Genomic DNA, 23,016 nt, shown 5'->3' on the forward strand with positions numbered 1-23,016 from the left:
TATTTATAAAACTCAGTGCCTCTGGGAAAGGTAAGGATGACTACTGCGCTTTTGGTGCAATCGGAACATTGCGTGTGTTGAAGTTGTTTTAACGCAAACCAAAGATGCCTTTTAAAAAAGAAGTTTACATCATATTCTTATGCAGGCCAGTACTGTGTGTGAGGTAATTTAAGGTGGTTCTGACAAGTGTCGTCAGCATCTTCATATCCGGTCACATGGGTGGCAAGCCACTCCCATCCAGTCACATGGGTGGCAAGCCACTCCCACAAAGGAGGCCACACCCACAGAGTAGGTTCGAACAATTTTTGAAACCCACCACTGCTTTGTACCTTGCTGATACTTGAAATTTAAAGTTTATTCTTTAAACAGTTTTGGAAATGACGATTATTTAAAAGGTAGAGGAGGAGTTCACTTTCCTGGATTCAACAACAACTTGAGCCCTTTGGGCAACAATTTGGAAACTGCTGGTGCTGCCATTTCTTGGCAGTCAGAATTTATTAGAACAGACATTTGTGCTTATTCTTACATTTGGGGAAATGGTAAGTGCTGGGAAATGTCCAATTCCTCTTTACCTAATTCTCCTGATCCAATTTAGCACATTATTATATATCCAGGCTTAGCATAAAGGTAACTTGCAGGAAATCAGGATCAGGTATCTCCCGCCATTTCATCTCAAACGATTACTTTATTTTATAAAAGAATCCTACGTTTTTGTAAATGGAATAAGGGCCCATTAAGGAGAACATAGATGCATGTACTCAGCATCTAGAAAGATTGCAGTTCCAAGTCCTGCATTGAACTGGAAGCTAATTTAGTAAATCTCTCTCTTTCAATCCTAAGAAGAAGGCAAGGGCAAACCGATTCTGAAAATGTTGACAAGAAAATTGCACAGACAACTGCATGTAATTGCCAAAAATCAACCCACAAACATGTTATCAGGGTAGCATTCCAGGGGTGGGCTTCAAAATTTTTAGCAAGGGGTTCTCTGCCCAATTGTTGGGTTGGTGTGGCCATGGTGGGTGTGGCCTAGTCGGCCTCCTGAACCAATGGGGAAGGGATTTTTGCCCTCCCCAGGGTCCGGAGGCTTTCCTTGAGCCTCCGGGATAGTGAAAATGGCCTCCCCAGGCTCCAGAGGCCATCTGGGGGCCAGTAATGGGCTCATTTCTGACTTCCAAAATTTACAGTAGGCCTGTTTTTTCCCTGTAACTGAGCCTCCGTGAGTCCACACACACTTACCTGCTTCCAAAGCAGGCCGTGTGGGGACTCCTGGGAGGGGAGGGGCAGGTGGGCATGGCCAGCCAGTAATGGGATTTGGGGGTTCTCTGAACTGCACAGAATCTTAGCTAGAGGTTTTTCCAAACCCCTTCAAACCTCCAGCAGCTCACTCCTGTAGCATTCTTGCCTCTGACTATATACTGAAGGAGAGAAGAATATTGACTGGTTAATAGAATTTAATATAGGTAGAAATCGGATTTACTTTATTTGTTACATTCCAGGTAGTCCTCAATGTACGACCACAATGGAGCCAAACATTTCTATGGCAAAGTGATAACCTTTATTATGTGAGCTTTGCCCCGTGCTATGACCTTTCTTGCCACAGTTGTTAAGTGAATCCCGGCAGTTGTTAAGTTAGTAACACGGTTGTTAGGCGAATCCGGCTTCCCCGTTGCCTCTGCTTGTCAGAAGGTCACAAAAGAGGATCACATGATCTCGGGACACTACAGCGCTCAGGAATATGAGTCCTTAGTCAAGTACTTGAATTTTTAATCACAGGATCATTGGGACGCCACAATTTTCGTAAGTGTGAAAAACAGCCACAAGTCACTTTTTCATGCCAGTGTAACTTTGAACGGTCCCTGTTGTAAATCGAGGACTACGTGTAGTAGAATGCCTGTCAATCACACTTCTCTGAATGTTGAGTAAGAGAAACAATACAACACAATAAAAACAGCAATGAAACAGAAATCCTATCCATTTACTTTAACAACAGGGCAGCACATAAAAGCACCAGCCGTAAATAACCAGTAATTCTGAAAAGATGGTTGGACAATAAAAGCAAGGTATTCGCCGCAATGAAAGTGTCACGAAAGGCTGTTTCTGGAGGGCTCTCTGCAGTGCTATTGAAAAGGCTCTCCTACCAATGAGCTACTTGCCCTTTGATAAGAAGATCTGCTGAAGGGTTTCAGAAGAAGACAGTTATGTGCGCGCAGAGATACGGTTGCAGGAACTGGGTATGTCTAGTTTAATGAAAAGAAGGACCAGGAGTGACATGATAGCAGAGTTCCAATATCTCAGGGGTTGCCACAAGGAAGAGGGAGTCAAACTATTTTCCAAAGCACATGAGGGTAGAACAAGAAGCAATGGGTGGAAACTAATCAAGGAGAGAAGCAACTTAGATCTGAGGAGAAATTTCCTGACAGTTAGAACAATTAATCAGTGGGACGGCTTGCCTCCAGAAGTTGTGAATGCCCCAACACTAGAAGTCTTTAAGAAGATGTTGGATAGCCATTTGTCTGGAACGGTATAGGGTTTCCTGCCTAGGCAGGGGGTTGGACTAGAAGACCTCCAAGATCCCTTCCAACTCTGCTATTGTATTGTATTGTATACTTTTCCAAATAGAGTAAGAACATAATAAAAAACATGGGCACTTCAGGCACCCTTTCAAGAGGAAAATCCATACAATTCCATGCAGATGAAAGCAATGAAGATATCAAAGGCAAATAAATGCATCCTGCCACTCATATTCATGTGTTTGATGATTTCCCGCTTTTGCATCTTTTCACAGCGAGTATTGTGGCCCGCCAGCGGAGGTGGCAGCAGATTCAGACAGTGGGGAGTTTGGGGAGGAACATGGGTGAGTCCTGGAGTCTGGGGAAGGTTCTGATGAGGGCTCTGTGTCGGAGGCAGAGAGTGGGCCAGAGCCGTATGCCAGTTATCAGCTGCCTTCAAAGTCAGATATCAGTGAAGTAGACGAACAGCTGGAACCTGTTCCAAGTGTGTGCATGTGCAGACTTGCCAGATGAAAGGAACAACTAAAGAACAGGAGTCGTCTTGGGAGTAAAGCCACAGGTGCACGATGAATGGACCCTCCCAGATGAAATAAAAGAGGAGCAAAAGAGGAGTGGAGTTTGCAGGAGACAATTAGTTTGCTCTCCAAGACTCCTTGCCAGGTTTTACAGATATCAGCCTCTCCAAGCCAGATAAGGTCTGTGACTGTGAATCCTCCCTTGAAAAACTGGATGTGAATGAACAGAATTCACAGTAAATTAATAAAAGGTTGTTGTTGTTTTTTGTCAGGACAAGGAGTTTGCTTCTTAGGAAGCCTTGGTCAGAACAGAGAGTTACCTCACTTGGCATCCAGACAAACTTTATTTCTCCCTGGCTACTGGCTATCATTGGCATTTTGAGAGCATAGTACGAGCCTCTACAGAAAATGGCAGCCGTTATCAGGGTGACAATCAGAAAACACACATCACTCAAGGAAGGAAACGGATGTACTTTTTTCCTACCTGCTTCCCAGGATGCTTTTACACCATTAACTTACCTTTGTCTTTTTGTATGTAGTCATAAAGATAAAGGTTTCACCTGCCCAGTTGTGTCTGACTCCAGGGGCAATGCTCAACTCCGTTTCTTGGCCAAGGAAGCCAGCATTGTCCAAAGATGCTTCCGTAGTCATGTGCCCAGCATGACTATACACCAAGGCACATGGAATGCTGCTACCTTCCCACCAAAGTAGTACCTATTTATCCACTCGCATTTGCATGCTTTTGAACTGCTTGGTGGGCAGAAGTTCTGGCAAGTAACAGGAGCTCACCCCATTTTGCAGTGCTCGGGTCTTGAACCCGGCATGTCAGCTTTCCAGCTGACAAGCTCAGCATCTTATATAGACATACCCCCCCCCCCAAAGTATTGGCATACCCATCCTTTCAAAGTCTAAAAATGGCTTTGAAGTCTGCTTGCTGATTTGCCTGGTTAGTCAATTTATTATACCTGCCTTTCCAAAATGATTCTGGGCATCTTATTAGTAAAATAAAAAACAAGATTAAACTGCAATGAAATACAATAAAATTTGTAGAAGAGAATCCACCAAAGCAATTCAGTAAGTCAACAGTCACTTTGGATGGAGCCACAAATCCTCCTGACTCAAGGAGTGAGGGGGACAAGGAAGTCACAAAAGTTTTAGAAAGGGAGATAGGCAGTGGTGGGATCCTGCCAGTTTAACAACCGGTTTGGTGATTGCGCTTGTGCACCCACTCTGTGCGCACCTGAACAAGTTTTAACAAAACTTACCGTCCACATTACTTCTGGGAAGTAACACAGTTGAGGCACATCAATCAGCTCAGCCACTTGAATCAGATGAGAGGATATATCATATTTTTTGGAGTATAAGACGCACCGGAGTATAAGATGCACCAAGATTTTGAAGAGGCAATTTTTTTTAAAAAAAAATGCACTCTGCAGGTCTCCCAAACCCTCTGTATGCCTCATTTCTTGTGAGTTTAGAAGGCTGCAAAATGTTCCTGGGGGCGGGGGGGTGGGCAAAAATGAGCAAAAACTAGCCTGTTTTTCACAAAAATGGGCCTGTTTTTTGCCATAAACAGGGCGTGCATAGGCTTTCGGGGGTCTGGGGGGGATGAGCAAAATATAGCCCATTTTTTCACTCATTTTTGCCCTCCCCAGCCCCCAGGAGCACTTTGTAGGCCTCCCAAACCCTCTGCACGTCCATTTTTGTGAAGGAGGCGGGATTTCAGGAGGCCAAAAATGCTGTATTCAATGTATAAGATGCACCCAGATTTTCACCCTCTTTTTTGGGGGGAAAAGGTGCGTCTTATACTCTGAAAAATGCGGTAGGTAAGTAAAGGGCAGGAATGGGTGGGCGGGCCCACCTGATCCTCAGAGTGAACCAGTTTCGCTCCCAGCTGATCGTCGGAACTACCAGTTCGTCCAAACCGGTCTGAACCAGCTGAATTCCACCCCTGGAAATAGAGAATGTCAGGACTATTTGGTTCTTGGAGAAATGCTATTCTAGGGACAGGCATTTGATAGAGAAGGCACATCTCCTGGGTCCTACCAGATCACACTTAATTGAGTGACAGGGTTTGGAGCTCACCAACTTTGTCAGTTCTTACTGAATGAGGGGAATCTATTGCTAACAGTCCTGTAAATAACCTGGCTATGTGGCATTAACGATTCTAAAAGGGTTAAGTCGCACTTTGAATTCCACCTGGAAGTCAGCTGGCAATTAGCAGATTCTCCTTCAGCCAGGATTAGGAGAAAAAATTAAAAGACTCACCATCCATGTCCAACCGCTGCATAATAATGGCCAGTTCCACCTCGCTAGGCATGTATCCCAGAGAGCGCATGGCCATTCCCAGCTCCTGCTTGGAAATGAAGCCATTGCCATCCCGGTCCAGGACTCGGAAAGCTTCTCGGATTTCTAAAAAAAAAAAAGAAGGATTGAATTATTTTCTTAGTGCACTGATTTTCTTCAAGCACTAAGACCTTGAAGTTGTTCTTAGGAGGATTACAACAGCCCGGCTCTTTGAAAAACATGTAGTCCTTGGCTTACTACCACAATTGAGCCCTGGACACCCCATGTCCATTGCTAAGCAAGACAATCGTTAACGTGAATTTTTCCCCATTTTATAACCTTCTTACCGCAGTTGTTAAGTGAATCACTGCAGTTCTTAAGTTAGTATCACAGTTGTTAAGTGAATTTGGCTTCCCCATTGACTTTAGAAATAGGAATAGAATAACAGAGTTGGAAGGGACCTTGGAGGTCTTCTAATCCAACCCCCTGCTTAGGCAGAAAACCCTACACAACTTCAGACAACTGGTTGTTCAAACTCTTCTTAAAAACTCCCAGTGTTGGAGCATTCACAACTTCCTGAGGCAAGTTGTTCCACTGATTAATTGTTCTAACTGTCAGGAAATTTCTCCTTATTTCTAAATTGCTTCACTCTTTGATTAGTTTCCATCCACTGCATCTTGTCCTGCCCTCAAGTGCTTTGGAGAATAGCTTGACTCCCTCTTCTTTGTGGCAGCCCCTGAGATATTGGAACATTGCTATCATGTCTCCCCTGGTCCTTCTTTTCATCAAACTAGACATACCCAGTTCCTGCAACCGTTCTTCATATGTTTTAGTCTCCAGTCCCCTAATCATCTTTGTTGCTCTTCTCTACACTTTTTCTAGAGTCTCCACATCTTTTTAAATTGTGGCGACCAAAACTTTGCCTCTTAGAATGTCAAAAAAAGTAGTCATATGACACCAGGACACTGCTATTGTCATAATTGAGAACCAGGTGCCAAATGTTCAAATTCACATGGCCACAGGGATGCAGCAATGGTCGTGTGAAAAATGATCATAAGTCACTTTTTCCAGTGGTGCCGTAACTTTGAACAGTCACTCTATGAATAGTTGCAAATTGAGGATTACCCATAGACAACTAGAGATCCTTGGCAGTGAGTGGGATTATCCTCTTTTTTTCCTGGCCTGATTTTTTACACCCTTCCTCCTTTAGGCCGTGAGTGAGTCATATACAGTATATATGCATGAATATGTAAATTTCAAGGATATTCCAGAATTCTCTAACGGAAAAAAGCCCTATTGCCCATCTTCAAATTTTAATGGAGAACTTCTAACAGCAGAAGAGCAAAAGCCAAGAAGGTCACAGAGAACAGGCCAGCTATATATCCAGTGGTGGGTTCCAAATTTTTTTTAGAACCTCTTCTGTAGGTGTGGCCTGCTTTGTGGGAGTGGCTTGTTGGCCATATGACCAGGTGGGAGTGGTTTGCTGTCCATGTGACCAGGTGGGAGTGGCTTGCCAGCCATGTGACTGGGTGAGCGTGGCCAACTTGTAAAATGTGGTGAAACTCACTTAGCAACGCTCTTGCTTAGCAACCAAAATGTTGGCTCAGGAACTCTGGCATTTGAAGCATGCAAGTCTTAAAGCTGTCAAGTTAAAGACCCTTGCACTCCTAACCCTTTAGGAAAAAAAACCCAGGGGTGTTCAAACTTGACAGCTTTAAGACCTGTGGACTTCAACCCCCAGAATTCCTCCTCTCGCTCTTCATCTTGATGATGTGGGGATGGGCGGGGGGAGGGAGCTGGAACCGGTTCTTAACGGCACTGTAGATTTGTGGAACCTCTTCTATAGAAGAGGTTAGAACTGGCAGGAACCCACCCCTGTATATATCCCACCTTTAAGTTAACCTATTTTCTATGCAGACACGAGGCACTAACTCATAAAACAAACAGGCCCCAATTGTGCAACATGTTAGGCCACAGAAAGCAAAAAACAAAACAAAAAACAACAACAACCACGGTGTTCTATCACCAAATAAATACCTCCCATCAGAGTTGGGAGGTATTTATTTATTCGACACATTGATATAAGTGTCCATCTTATATCAATCTCAAGACATCTCCTAGCCAACAGTTAAAAACATCAATCGAACCTGAATACATACCTCTATTTATTCAAACCACAAACATTAAGTTGGCATTAAGGTTACATAGCCGTGAGGATGTTATTGTTCCTGTTGGGTGAGTATTTGACTTCTTCCTGTGGACAAATATATTTTTCGCTGATACTGCATTCCCCCCCTCTACTGTTCTACTACATAGTTAGCTGCCTGGAGTCATGTTTGCAAGTTGGGCAGCCATATAAATTGATTTAGTACATAAAATAAAATAAAAATACGCAAGTGGGAAGTTTCGAACTGATCTGGTTAAGTACATTATGCAATCCAGACTCAGGGTATTTAAATGCCTGAAAAGTCATTGCAAAGATGTGGGCCCAGGGGAGTGAGGATGTGATGATGCAGCCTGTGATGTCCCATCTACTTTCCGATTCATATTCAAATGAGATTTTCTGCCTCTCTCCCCCCACTTAATCTGCCGGGGAGGGGCGGGGAAGGTGCAATGATTTGTGAGGGAGGAGTGTAAGTAGAGAAAACTATACAGGTAGCCCTTGACTTCCAACCACAAGTGAGGCCAAAAGCCCTGTTGCTAAGCGGGACAGTTGTTAAGTGAGTTTTGCCCCATTTTGCAACCTGTTTTGCACAGTTCATTTCAGTGGTTCAGTTAGTAACACGGTTGTTAAGTGAATCTGGCTTCCCCATTGAGTTTACTTGTCAGAAGGTCGCAAAAGGGGATCCCATGACCCTGGGACCCTGCAACCGTCATAATTATGAGTCCGTTACCAAGCCTCCAAATTGTGGTCATGTGCAATGGTCATAAGTGTGGAACAACAGTCATAAGTCATATTTTTCATTGCCTTTGTAATTTCAAACGTAATTGTAAGTTGAGGACTATCTATAACTCAAGAATAGTTTTTAAAATATCAATTCCCTCTAAAGGTAAAGGTTCCCCTTGTACATATGTGCTAATTGTTCCTGACTCTAGGGGGGCAATGCTCATCTCTGTTTCAAAGCTGAAGAGCCAGTGCTGTCCGAAGACATCTCCGTGGTCATGTGGCCGGCATGACTAAACTTTGAAGATGCACGGAACACTGTAATCTTCCCACCAAAGGTGGTCCCTATTTTTCTACTTGCATTTTTACATGCTTTCGAACTGCTAGATTGGCAGAAGCTGGGACAAGTGACAGGAGCTCACTCCATTCTGCGGTGCTAGGGATTCGAACCGCTGAACTGCCGACCTTTCTGATCAACAAGCTCAGCATGTTGAACCACCATATTACAGCTAAATTTTTCTTTTGGAAATAGTGGAAGAAGAAAGTATGTTGTATCTCTCTTTGTGGATACCCCAACACACAAGCACAATGTATAAAGGTTGATAGATACAACATACCATCAAGACAATGTCAGGTTTTTTTTAGCAACAATAAAATAAATACAAAACTTAAAACCACATGGGTTTTTTTTTCACCAATAGAGGGAGCTATAATACTGAATAAGAGTCATAATGTCACAGCATCCCAACTGATGAAAAAAAAGAAAGAAAGAAAGAAAGCTTCAATTCGGCCAATGATGAATCAGAACATTCTGTGTATAAAATTCCTTTTAAACTTTCTTCTGCATTTCAACAAGAATTAATAACAAAGAGAATTAATTGCTGGCATCTGTTGTTATTATGCTCCACTGAGTCATAGCCAACTCCTGCTGATTCTATGGATAAAATTCTCCAGGTTGTTCTATCTGTCACCATACTAAGCAATTTTTGCAGGTACATTTCTGTAACTATGTCTATTTTTCTTACACGCTATTGGTCTCTTCTCCTTCTGTTCATCTTCCCCAATTTGATTATCTTTTCTATAGAAACATGAGCCCAGAATATGATATCCTTTGTTTCATGATCCATACACCATGGGTGCTCTATCACAGGAGGTTTTCAAGAAAGATCTGGATAACCATTTCTCTGAAATGGAATAAGGACTTCTGCCTTGGGCAGGAGGTTAAACTAGAAGACCGCCAAGATCCCTTCCAGCCCTATGATTCTATGCTTCCAGGGAGCATTCTGGCTTGATTTAATCTAGCATCGAATAATTTATTCTTATATGTCTGTCCAAGGAATGTGAAGTAATCTTTTCCACCACCAGAACTCAAAAGTAGTTGATGTCCACAAAGGCTACACCTTTCATCTCGATCAGGTGTGTCCAACCTGCAGCCCTGGACAGCTAGTAATGGGGCCCCATAAGATCACAAACTTTTAATAGTATTGTGTGAGCCAAAAGAGCCAAGGTGGCGCAGTGGTTAAATGCAGCACTGCAGGCTACTGCTAGATCAGCAGTTCAGCGGTTCAAATCTCGCCGGCTCAGGGTTGACTCAGCCTTCCATCCTTCCGAGGTGGGTAAAATGAGGACCCAGATTGTTGGGGGCAATATGCTGACTCTCTGTAAACCGCTTAGAGAGGGCTGAAAGCCCTATGAAGCGGTATATAAGTCTACTGCTATTGCTATTGCTATTGCTATTTACTGTATATACTGTACATGAGCTATATGATAATTTGAATTGTAAGCTATCCAGAGTCATTGACTCAGATAGGCAAGCATAGAAATTAAATTCAGATTTAGTTTCAGATTCAGATTTAGTTTATTTGTATGCCGCCCTTCTCCGGGAGGGACTCAGGGCGGCGAACAACTCAAAGGGGGAAAAAGGGAACATAAAACACAATACACGTGATTAAAATAAACAAGAATCACACAGCCATACCAGTCGAGAGGGGAGGGGAACTCATCAACCCCAGGCCTGCCGGCACAGCCAGGTTTTGACGGCTTTCCGGAAGGCCTGGAGAGAGGTGAGGGTCCGAATCTCCGCGGGGAGTTCGTTCCAAAAGGCCGGAGCTGCCACAGAGAAGGCCCTCCCCTGGGTAGTAGCCAGATGGCATTGGCTGGTGGACGGAACCTGGAGGAGGCCAACCCTGTGCGATCTAATGGGTCTTTGGGAGGTAATTGGCAGCAGGCAGTCTCTCAAGTACCCAGGTCCAATATCATGAAGGGCTTTATAAGTTACGACTAGCACTTTGAAGCGTATCCGGAGACCGATCGGTAGCCAGTGCAGCTCGCGGAGGATAGGTGTAATGTGGGTGTACCGAGGTGCACCCACAATCGCTCGCGCGGCTGCATTCTGGACAAATTGAAGTCTCCGAATACTCTTCAAGGGCTGCCCCATGTAGAGCGCATTGCAGTAGTCCAGTCTTGAGGTCACATAGAAATTAAATAAATAAACACACACACACACACACACACATCTCATATAGCTCAAGACAATACCTTTTCACTCAGAGTGGCCCAGGCAAGCCAAAAGGTTGGACACTAATGGTCTAGATCAGCGGTAGGCAACCGTAAACATTCAAAGAGCCATTTGGACCTGTTTCCCACAGAAAATAAAACATAGGGAGCCACAAAACCCTTCCCGTGCCTGACTATTTCCTGAGCAGCCACAGAACTAGCATATGTAGTTGAATTAAATGTTCTGTTTTCTTCTGAAACTTTTCTTTTCTTGGATTTATCCATTGTTCGCCTTCCGGAGTCAAAGTGCTCAATAAATCACGTTCTGGCGGGTATCGCACATTGGCAGTTGTGACGCATATTTTGAATGACAGGGAGCCAGCTGCAGCAGAGGGATGAAAGAGCCACATGCGGCTCCAGAGCCGCAGTTTGCTCACCCCTAGGCTAGACACTGTAAAGATGCATACTTGCATTTCTCACTCAAATATATAATCGGACAGTCTTTTTGCCTAATTTCCATGTATTCATTCCATTTTTAAGCATTACAGTCCATCATTAACTCCTTTCTATGCCTGTTTCTTATGACACTGACGAGATTGGAGCTTCCTGTGATTTCTCTGATTTTCTTGACTAGATCCCTTGTGCTTCTCAATCTGACACTCTCTTGTGTTTGTCTACACTTTGTGTTTGTGTCAGAAGCACAGAGACTCTTCCGGATTGAAAAGATCATCGTTGCCCTGGGGATGCCCAGTTGGGGGGGTTCCTTTGACCCTAACCCTGGCAGGAGCTGGAGTGAAGGATGAGAATTCAACCCTGCCCCATAGGGTTCTCGAACACGGTCTTGCTAACCTCCTGCCCAGGGTTTCAATGACTTGAGCCACTGTACTCCTTTCTGTGTCAGCTAAACCAACACTACAACCGCACTGCATACAGATAGCTTTTTTTATTTAAAACCATTCATTTAGCAACTGTTCAAAGTTACAATAGTACTTGAAGTCTGCTTTGTACTACTTAAGTACATGTAAGTACATTTTCATGCTATCAGTAAAATTAAAAAAACGACTTACAACTGCCATAGCACCCCCACAATCACTGCTCAAAATTTGGGTGTTTGGCAACCTGCCTACATTTACAATACCTGCAGCATCCTGGAGTCGTGTTGTTGCCATTTGCAACCTTCCCAACCAACTTCTGATCAACAAAGTCACGTGAAGTATTAGCACTTGGAATACTGCATCTAGTTTTGGCCACCACATTACAAAAACAAAAAAAAAGATGTTGAGACTTTGGAAAAAGTGCAAAGAAGAGCAACTAAGAAGATTAAAGGCCCGGAGACCAAAACATATGAAGAACAGTCGCGGGAAATGGGAATGGCTTGTCTACAGAAAAGAACGACTAGGAGGGACATGATAGCAGTGTTGCAGTATTTGAGGGGCTGCCACAAAGGAGGGGGGGTTCAACCTGCTTTCCAAAGCACCAGACGTTGTGGGTGCTTCACCACTGGAGGTGTTTAAGGAGACTGAATAGCAGGGATGTGCAGTCACTAGAGGCAAGGGAGGCATGGCCTCACCTGTCATGAGGAAAAGAAAAAGAATTTTAAAGAATTTTTTAAAAATAATTAAAGCCAAGGTAGTTGCTGCCAGATTCACAGTGACTTGGAACAGTGCTTAGTGTTAACCATAGGAGGAGGCCAGAGAACTAGGGGCCTCTTTTGCATAAGGAATTTTTCGCCTTTTAAGAGTTAAGCAAGAGTTAACAAGCAAAAAATTCCTTATGCAAATGAGGCATGTGTTCTCTCACCTCCTGTAGAGGGCATTTTTAGAGGCTTTTTAGAGTTCTCTGGGAGCAACTAGCTCAGTCTGACAGAACTCTGGCCTTTCATGAGGGGAGGGCAGGGCAGGGCAGGGCAGGGAGAAGCAGAGTTGAAATTGTCTCTGAAACAGCTGGAAAATGTGCGTGTGTGGGGAGGGGGGAGGAATTCAAAAAGTTTGATCGGAAGGCAGCAGGGGAAGTGGGGGTATGGCAGAGGAGCTGCTTTCAAGCCTTTGGAAAATATATCCAATCCAACTTCTGTGTTTTGTGTTTGAGAGTGAGTGAATGAGAGAGGGATCCGAGTTCTCCGTGTGCATGTGTCTGTTTGAGAGAGAGGGGAGGGAGGGAGAGAGGGAGGAAGGAGGGGGAGGGAGAAGAAAAAGAATGGGAAAACTTATTTTGCAAGGGGGAAAAATGCTGTCGCTTTAAATCAGAACTGAGCATGCCTGGCTGTGGAATTCTGGGAGTTGAAGTCCACAAGTCTAAAAAGTGCCTCACCAGGCCTAAAGCTGACCGCACATCACTGCTGAACAGCCACTGGCCTGAAATGGTGTAGGGCAGTGGTGAAATTCAATTTTTTTTTACTACCGGTTCTATGGGTATTTTAGTATTTTTTTAGTATTTTAATGACATTTATAGGCCGCCCTTTTCCCTGAGGGGACTCAGGGCGGCTTACAATAAATAGGAAGGGGGTGCAAGACAAAACACAAGAAAAAAAAACGTGTGAATAAAAAAATAAACCAGTAAAACACAACATTCATTCAGCATTTGGGTGGGGCGAGGTTAAGGTCTTATCCCCAGGTCTGACGGGATAGCCAGATCTTGAGGGCTGTGCGGAAGGTCTGGATGGTGGTGAGGGTGCGAATCTCCACGGGGAGATCGTTCCAAAGCGTCGGAGCTGCAACTGAGAAGGCTCTCCTCCGCGTAGTTGTCAGTCGGCACTGACTGGCGGATGGAATTCGGAGGAGGCCTACTCTATGCGATCTGATGGGACGAAGGGAGGTAATTGGCAGAAGGCGGTCTCTCAAATAGTCAGATCCACTACCATGGAGGGCTTTATGAATGGTGAGTAGCACCTTGAAGCGCACCCGGAGATCAACAGGTAGCCAGCGCAGCTCACGGAGGATCGGTGTTATGTGGGCGAACCGTGGTGCGCCCACGATCACTCGCGCGGCCGCATTCTGGACTAGCTGAAGTCGCCGGATGCTCTTCAAGGGCAGCCCCATGTAGAGCACATTGCAGTATTCCAGCCTGGAGATCACAAGGGCTCGAGTGACTGTTGTGAGGGCCTCCCGATTCAGGTAGGGCCGCAACTGGCGTACCAGGCGAACCTGGGCAAATGCCCCCCTGCTCACAGCTGACAAATGATGGTCAAAAGTCAGCTGTGGGTCCAGGAGGACTCCCAAGTTGCGGACCCTGTCTGAGGGGTATAAATTTTGACCCCCCAGCCTGAGTGATGGAACGTTGGCCAAATTGTTGGGAGGAAAACACAACAGCCACTCGGTCTTGTCTGGGTTGAGTACCAGTTTGTTAGCTTTCATCCAGTCCTTAACGGCCTCAAGACCCCCGTTCATCACGTCCACCGCTTCATTGAGTTGGCACGGGGCGGACAGATACAACTGTGTATCGTCCGCGTATTGATGGTATTTTATCCCGTGCCTCCGAATGATCTCACCCAGCGGTTTCATGTATATGTTGAATAGTAGGGGGGATAAGACCGAACCCTGCGGCACCCCATAAGTTAGGGGCCTCGGGGACGATCTCTGCCTCCCCACCAACACCGACTGCGACCTGTCCGAGAGGTAGGAGGAGAACCACTGCAAAACAGTGCCTCCCACTCCCACCTCCCGCAGTCGTCGCAGAAGGATACCATGGTCGATGGTATCGAAAGCCGCTGAGAGGTCAAGGAGAACTAGGATGGACGCATGGCCAAAGCGGTTTCTGTGCTGTAACCGGGCCTGAAGCCGGACTGGAAGAGGTCAAGATAGCTAGCTTCCTCCAAGGTACGCTGAAGCTGGAAGGCCACCACCTTCTCAACAACCTTCCCAACAAAGGGAAGGTTGGAGACTGGACGGTAGTTATTAAGAACGGCTGGATCCAAGGATGGTTTCTTCAGGAGGGGTCTCACCACTGCTGCTTTAAGTGCGGCGGGGAAGTGCCCCTCCCGAAGGGAGGCGGTAATGACCGCCTGGATCCAGCCTCGTGTCACCTCACTGCTGTTGGCAACCAGCCAGGAGGGACACGGGTCCAGTATACAGGTGGAGGCACTCACAGCTCGCATAGCCTTGTCCACATCCCCGGAGGCAACATCCTGAAACTCAACCCAGAGATGGTCTGCCAAGTTATCCCCTTGTGTCTCGGCTGGATCTGCGGGGGTGGAGTCCAAGTCCGACCGAAACCGAGCAACTTTGTCCGCCAAGAACTGGACATACTCCTCAGCCTTACCCTGTAAGGGGTCCCCTGCCTCCCTCCTATTTAGGAGGGAGCGGGTTATCCTAAACAGGGCGGCTGGGCAGGACTCGGCGGACGCAACCAAGGTGGCAATGTGTGTTCTTTTAGTTGTCCTTAATGCCCGGATGTATTCCTTGGTGCATGCTGTCAGAAGTGCTCGGTTCGATTCTGACCTGTCGGACCTCCACAAGTGCTCTAGGCATCTCCTCCGGCGCTTCATCTCCCGGAGCTCCTCGGTAAACCAAGGAGGCCTCCGGGATCCGCCGACCCGGAGGGGCCGTAGTGGCGCAATCCAGTCAAGAGACTCTGATGCTGCCGAGTGCCAGGCAGCAACAAAAGTCTCCGCCGAACTGTGGGCGAGAGTATCAGGAATAACCCCAAGCTCCGTCTGGAACCTTAAGGGGTCCATAAGTCGCCAGGGGCGGAACCACCTGGTCGGTTCCTCCTCCCTACGGTGGGGGTTTGGCCTCTGGAAGTCTAGTCTCAGTGGTCTGACCACGACAGGGGTATGATCTCATTACCTCTCAGACCAAGATCACAAATCCACTGCTCCGAGAGGAATACGAGGTCGAGTGTGTGACCCGCTGAGTGGGTTGGGCCTTGGATTACCTGGGTCAAGCCCATGGCTGTCATGGAGGCCATGAACTCCTGCGCTCCATCAGAGTGTTCACCGAGCGAAGGCAAATTGAAGTCCCCCAGAACCATGAGCCTAGGGAACTCAATTGCTAGCTCGGCTACCGACTCGAGGAGCGAGGGGAGGGCTGCTGCAACGCAGTTGGGAGGCAGGTACGTTAGCAGCAGACGCACTTGACCCTTGAGGTCCAACTTCACCAGCAGGGACTCACACCCAACAAGCTCCGGAGCAGGGATCCTACGAGGTGCTAAAGACTCCCGGACAACAATAGCCACACCGCCACCCCTTCCCTGGGCTCTCGGCTGATGAAGCACCTGAAATCCGTCTGGGCACATCTCTACGAGGGGGACTCCTCCCTCCGTGCCCAGCCATGTCTCAGTAATACATGCCAGGTCTGCCCTCTCGTCTAAAATTAAGTCCCGGACGAGGGGAGCCTTGTGAACAACAGACCTGGCATTTAGCGACAGCAGCCTGAGACTAGGGTCCCGATTACTTGCGCCATCTGACCTTGGAGTGGGACTCATAGGGCCGGAAGGAGGGATCTCTGTGATGTAGCGAGCCCTCCTTCCCTGGTAATGGCCAGCCCTAAAGTCCCCGCCATATCTGCCTCTCCCTGTTATGACCGCAATGCTCCGACCCTCTCCCGTGGCCGTAGTCCCCCCAACCACCCCAGTGACCCCCGCATACCCCGGCAGGTCCTCCGAATCAAACACACTCATTTATTCACACAGACAGTCCCCACGTAATAGTTAAAAACACATAAAATACAATATAATGGAGTAATAAAAGTGGGCCATTCGTTCAATCACAAGCAAACCCATACACTCACCATACCAATTAAAATTGTGCAGTTGCGCAAGTTCGTAAAGGTTATATAAGAGATCTTGAATCTTGCCTCCTCCTCTATAAGTCTAGTGGAGAGTCTAGCAACAGGAAAGTGTATGGTCCAGGTCCAGGGGGAGGTGTTACAAAGGCTAAAGTCTTTAAGATAATAATAGGCGTTGAGAGCCCCGATAATAAATGCAGTCTGGGGGGAGGAATGCAGAGCTGAAAAGTCCGGTGAGCTAAGTCTATCGAGATGAAACATAATTGGGGGAGCCAATTCAGGTGGACAGTAAAGATGAATAATAAAGATGGTAATCATGGCTAAGTCAAAGACTCCCAAGCCACGCAGGGACGATGTCCTCCAAGAACTCAGCCACAGAGTTCTCCACAGCGTTCTCCCAATCATAGCGACAAACAAGGTCCAACAAGCCGACAACAGCCCTACAACAGTCACAATCCCCATAAACTCCAGGCCCAGTGATGGTCGCGAGGAGACACACACACAACCCCCCCCCAGCCAAGCCACGATGTCCACCAAAGCTGGGCCGCAGCGTCTTCAGTGTCTTCAAACGGTCTCAGCAGCAAAGGCACCACGACAATCACGGCAATAGATAGCAAAAAAGAGGGGGGGAGGTGAAGGTCTCCCAGCCAGTTACTAGATGGGGGGGTCGGGCCCTCTCCGACCAGCTAGGTCTCTAGTCCGCTGCCAGTCCACTCTAATCGGCTGCCAGCGTCGGGCCCCCAAAAAGAATCGTTCGTACCCTGGTCTCCAGACACCTCCAGGCGCTCCAAACGCTCTGAACGTTCTAAAATGCCTTCCGAAGCCAGCTGAAAAGTGCCTTCCGAAGCTAGCTGAATCGCCAGCTGAGTCGCGGCGTTTCCGAGCAGCTCCCGGGTGGCTCCTCCTCCTCCGGGCAGCGGCGGCGTCTTCCTCACACAACAGCCTTCGAGAGTAATATCACTCCAGGCTGTTGCCGGCATCAAGCCCCGGAGGAGTTTATTCATACCCTGGCCTCTCTCCAACTCAATCTCTGAAGCCAAATTCTCCCTTATTTGCTGTTTTTCCTATAGGGACGCCAGAGCGGCAGACTCGGCAGCCATGTTCCCTCGCGGGTGTGACTTGGTGGGCATGGCAGGGGAAGGATACTGTAAAATCTCCATTCCCTCCCCACCCTGAGGCCAACCACAGAGGTATATGCTAGTTCTCCAAAATACTCAAAATTTCTGCTACTGGTTCTCCAGAACCTGTCAGAACCTGCTGAATTTCACCTCTGGTGTGGGGTCTCCTGCTTGAGCAGAGGGTTGGATTACTAGAAGACCTCCAAGGTCCCTTCTAGTTCTATTCTTTGAGTAAGTCAATGGAGAAGCTGGATTTGCTTAACGATGGCATGATTCATGTTAGATTGGGTAATGGATAGGCACACACAGGCTTAATGGTTACAACAGCTCTTTAATAAATACAACAAGTGGGAACAATCCAGCGAAGGTTGAGTCTGACAGCAGCTCTTTTATAGGGAGCTGTCAGACGCTTCGACCAATAGGATTAAACCTCTGTTCCACTGTAGTTAGAACTAATATCTAACAATTCACTTAACCACTGTGGTGTTTTGTTTAGCAACGGCAGCAAAAATGGTCATAAAATCAGGCACAACTCATTTAACAGCCAGTTTGCTTAGCAGTGGAAATTCTGGTCCCATTTCTGGTTGTAAGTCAAGAACTAACTATAATCTCTGAGCTTTTTAAATTGTGTTGGTGCAAGTATAAAAAAGTTGCTGCATGTTTTAGTTTTAAGGGGACCAGAGACACGGGAGAGGGTCAGAGTATCACGGTCGTAACAGGGAGGGGCAGATATGGCGGGGACTTTAGGGCAGGCCATTACCGGGGAAGGAGGGTTCGCTACATTACAGAGATCCCTCCTTCCGGCCCTATGAGTCCCACTCCGAGACCAGATGGCGCAAGTAATCAGGACCCTGGACTCAGGCTGCTGTCGCTAAATGCCAGGTCTGTGGTACATAAAGCTCCTCTCGTCCGGGACTTAATTTTAGACGAGAGGGCAGACCTGGCATGTATTACTGAAACCTGGCTGGGCCCAGAGGGAGGAGTCCCCCTTGTAGAGCTGTGCCCAGAAGGATTTCAGGTGCTGCACCAGCCGAGAGCCCAGGGAAGGGGTGGCGGTGTGGCTATTGTTATCCGGGAGTCATTAGCTCCTCGTAGGGTCCCTGCTCCGGAGCTTGTCGGGTGTGAGTCTCTGCTGGTAAAGTTGGACCTCAAGGGTCAAGTGGGTCTTCTGTTAACGTACCTGCCTCCCAACAGCGTTGCAGCAGCCCTCCCCTCGCTCCTCGAGTCGGTAGCCGAACTGGCAATTGAGTTCCCTAGGCTGATGGTCCTGGGGGACTTTAATTTGCCATCGCTCGGTGAACACTCTGATGGGGCGCAGGAGTTCATGGCTTCCATGACAGCCATGGGCTTGACCCAAGTAATCTGGGGCCCAACCCATTCAGCGGGTCACATGCTCGACCTCGTATTTCTCTCGGAGCAGTGGATTTGTGATCTTGGTCTGAGGGGTAACGACATCATACCCCTGTCGTGGTCAGACCACTGCCTACTGAGGCTTGACTTCCGGAGACCAAACCCCCACTGTAGGGAGGAGGAACCGACCAGGTGGTTCCGCCCCAGACGACTTATGGAGCCGCTAAGGTTCCAGACGGAGCTTGGGGTCATTCCTGATACCTTCGCCCACAGTTCGGTAGAGACTCTGGTTGCTGCTTGGCACTCGGCAGCATCGGAGACCCTCGACCGGATTGCGCCACTACGGCCCCTCCGAGGCGGCGGATCCCGGAGACCTCCTTGGTTTACCGAGGAACTCCGGGAGATGAAGCGCCGGAGGAGACGCCTAGAGCACCTATGGAGGTCTGATAAGTCCGAATCGAACCGAGCAATGGTAACCACCTGCACCAAGGAATACACCAGGGCTCTTAGGGCAGCGAAAAGATCTTATATAGCCACCTTGGTTGCGTCCGCTGAGTCCCGCCCAGCCGCCCTGTTTAGGATAACCCGTTCCCTACTGAATAGGAGGGAAACGGGGGAACCCCTGCAGGGCAGAGCTGAGGACTACGCCCAATGCTTAGCGGACAAAATTGCTCGGTTTCGGTCGGACTTGGACTCCATCTCTGCAGTTCCAGCCGAGGCACAAGAGGATGAAGTAGACCACCTCTGGGTTGAGTTTCAGGATGTTGCCCCTGGGGATGTGGACAAGGCCATGAGGGCTGTAAGCGCCTCCACCTGTGTACTGGACCCGTGTCCCTCATGGCTGGTTGCTAACAGCAGTGAGGTGACACGAGGCTGGATCCAGGCGGTTGTTACCGCCTCTCTTCGGGAGCGGAACTTCCCCGCCGCGCTAAAAGCGGCGGTGGTGAGACCCCTCCTGAAGAAGCCATCCTTGGATCCAGCTATTCTTAATAACTATCGTCCAGTCTCCAACCTTCCCTTTCTTGGGAAGGTTGTTGAGAAGGTGGTGGCCCTCCAGCTCCAGCGGTCCTTGGAGGAAGCAAACTATCTTGACCCCTTCCAGTCAGGCTTCAGACCCGGTTACAGCACAGAAACCGCTTTGGTCGCATTGACCGATGATCTTTGGAGAGCCAGAGATGGAGGACATCCCTCCATCCTGGTTCTCCTTGACCTCTCGGCGGCTTTCGATACCATCGACCATGGTATCCTTCTGCGACGACTGCGGGAGGTGGGAGTGGGAGGCACCGTGCTGCGGTGGTTCTCCTCCTACCTCTCGGACAGGTCGCAGTCGGTGTTAGTGGGGGGGCAGAGATCGACCCCTAGGCCCCTAACATATGGGGTGCCTCAGGGTTCGGTCTTATCCCCCCTACTATTCAACATCTACATGAAACCGCTGGGAGAGATCATTCGCAGGCACGGGATAAGATACCATCAATATGCGGACGATACCCAGTTGTATCTGTCCGCCCCGTGCCAACTCAATGAAGCGGCGGACGTGATGAACCGAGGCCTTGAGGCCGTTATGGACTGGATGAGGGCTAACAAGCTTGTACTCAACCCGGAAAAGACCGAATGGCTGTTGTGCTTCCCTCCCAACAATTCGACCAGTATTCCATCACTCAGGCTGGGGGGTCAAACTCTACACCCCTCAGAGAGGGTTCGCAACTTGGGAGTCCTCCTGGACCCACAGCTATCCTTTGATCACCACCTGACGGCTGTGACCAGGGGGGCATTTGCCCAGGTTCGCCTGGTGCGCCAGTTGCGACCCTACCTGAATCGGGAGGCTCTCACAACAGTCACTCGGGCCCTTGTGACCTCTAGGCTGGAATACTGCAATGTGCTCTACATGGGGCTGCCCTTGAAGAGCATCCGGCGACTTCAGCTAGTCCAGAACGCGGCCGCGCGAGTGATCGTGGGTGCACCTCGGTTCACCCACATAACACCTATCCTCCGCGAGCTGCGCTGGCTACCTGTTGATCTCCGGGTGCGCTTCAAGGTGCTACTAGTCACCCATAAAGCCCTTCATGGTAGTGGATCTGCGTACTTGAGAGACCGCCTTCTGCCAATTACCTCCCTGCGACCAATTAGATCTCATAGATTGGGCCTCCTCCGAATCCCATCTGCCAGCCAGTGCCGGCTGGCAACTACAAGGAGGAGGGCCTTTTCGGTAGTAGCTCCGACCCTTTGGAACGAACTGCCCGTGGAGATTCGTACCCTCACCACCGTCCAGGCCTTCCGCATAGCCCTTAAGACCTGGCTAGCCCGTCAGGCCTGGGGACAAAGATAATCGCCCCTCCCGAATGATGAATGAATGTTGGTTATTATTTTACTCTATGTTTGTTTATGTCACTGTCTGTATTACCCTCCCCTGATCCTATGAAAGCCGCCCTGAGTCCCCTCAGGGAAAAGGGCGGCCTATAAATGTTAATAAACCCTTAAACCCTTAATGGCAATGCTCAGTAAATAAGTGTTTTGACTGAAAGTTTTGGAACAAATTTGGTGAGTCATCCAACAATTTTTCACAATAAATTCTGCTTGTAGTCTACTGTCCATATTCTCTAATTCATATAAATTGATGCAGCATAAGAAATTGATTCAGATCTTGCTGTTAGCTCCTAGCTTCAATACTGCAAAACACTAGCAAATTAAAGAGAATATTTCATTGGAGCAGTGGTTCAGATGTGAGGAAACTTTATTGGCAGAAAAAATAATAATTACACAGCAAAGACTTAGGGAAATGAAGAATAAATGTACTGAAATCTAATCAACACATATATTAGTAATATAATATTTTTTTATTATTATAAATTACTCTTGGTTGTACAAATGCAGTTTTGAAGTGCCGTAATTATGATTTAAAAGTTTGTATGCACACATTCATATCAGAGGTGATATTCAACCAGTTCTTACAGATTCTGGAGAACCGGAAGGAGAAATTTTGAGTAGTTTGGAGAACTGGCAAATAGGCTGGCCCTGCCCCTGCTGCCTCCCAGCTGATCTTCTTTTGTTGCCCTGAACAGGAGAACGGAGCTGGAAAGCAGGTTAGTGGGGTGTGGAGGGAATGGGATTTTGCAATACCCTTTCCCTGCCATGCCCACCAAGCCACACCCACGAAGCTATGTCACGCCTACCAAGCCATGCCCACAGAACCAGTAGTAAAAAAAATTGAATCCCACCACTGGTTCATATTATATAAATACACACATTCACAATTTTGCTGTCTATTTCTTTCTGTAATTTTGCATTCTTTCTTTCTATTGTTTTGTGCTTCAGTTTTGGACTTCTGTTTTGCAAAACAAAACAATAATGATTTTGCATACCATGCCTGGCAATGCCTCCTTTAAAAAGCCACTTTTCCCTGGTTTTGGATCGTTGCTTCATGTTCCCAGGAAAATGTATATATTTGAGAGAAAGAAGTTGCTGATAGCCTGGCCAGACCAACTCCAAAGCACTTTGTTATACCTTGTTGCTTCAGTAATCCAAACATGTACTTTTCTGGCTGGCATAGTTACACTGCAAGCACAAGAAAAGACGTGGATTCTTTAAAGAGTGTTCTAACAACGGTGGCTATGGTGGCATTGGTATGCAGGTCGATGCCTGTTATAAACCAGCTTCTCAGCCTAAAGCCCTCAAAGCTGCAGATCCCTACAACCCCTTAAAATGAAGTAAGGCATGTATCACTGATTTTAACCAAACTATCCCACTAAATCTGGAGAAAGACACAGTGGCCAACAGATTGGAAGAGGTCAGTGCATATGTCAGGTCCCATAGATCCCTATCAGGATGCTGCCATTCTGGTGGGGAAGGGGCCTGGAGGCTTTCCTCTGTTTATAACTTTTTCCCTGGTGCTTGTTTATCCTGTACTTTGATTTACCTTCCTGGGAAGGTGGCTCAGTGGCTAAGATGCTGAGCTTGTCGATCAGAAAGGTCAGCAGCTCATTGGTTCAAATCCCAAGTGCTGAGTAACGGAAAGAGCTCCCGTTACTTGTCCCAGCTTCTGCAAACCTAGCAGTTCAAAAGGACGTAAAAAATGCAAGTAGAAAAATAGGAACCACCTTTGGTGGGAAGGTAACAGTGTTACGTGTGCCTTCGGCA

At 47.5% G+C, this 23,016-nt stretch overlaps 1 protein-coding gene across 1 annotated transcript in view; it reads right to left on the reverse strand.

The window, feature by feature from the left end:
* The window catches only part of CALN1 (calneuron 1), a 296,785-nt gene that overhangs the window by 75,722 nt on the left and 198,047 nt on the right, over positions 1-23,016 (reverse strand). Inside the window, 1 exon segment of the mRNA XM_032216504.1 lies at positions 5,294-5,437. Within this exon segment, the coding sequence (XP_032072395.1) occupies positions 5,294-5,437 (144 nt within the window).

The sequence above is a fragment of the Thamnophis elegans genome, chromosome 4 (genome assembly GCF_009769535.1).
Source record: "Thamnophis elegans isolate rThaEle1 chromosome 4, rThaEle1.pri, whole genome shotgun sequence".
Lineage (NCBI taxonomy): Eukaryota > Metazoa > Chordata > Lepidosauria > Squamata > Colubridae > Thamnophis > Thamnophis elegans.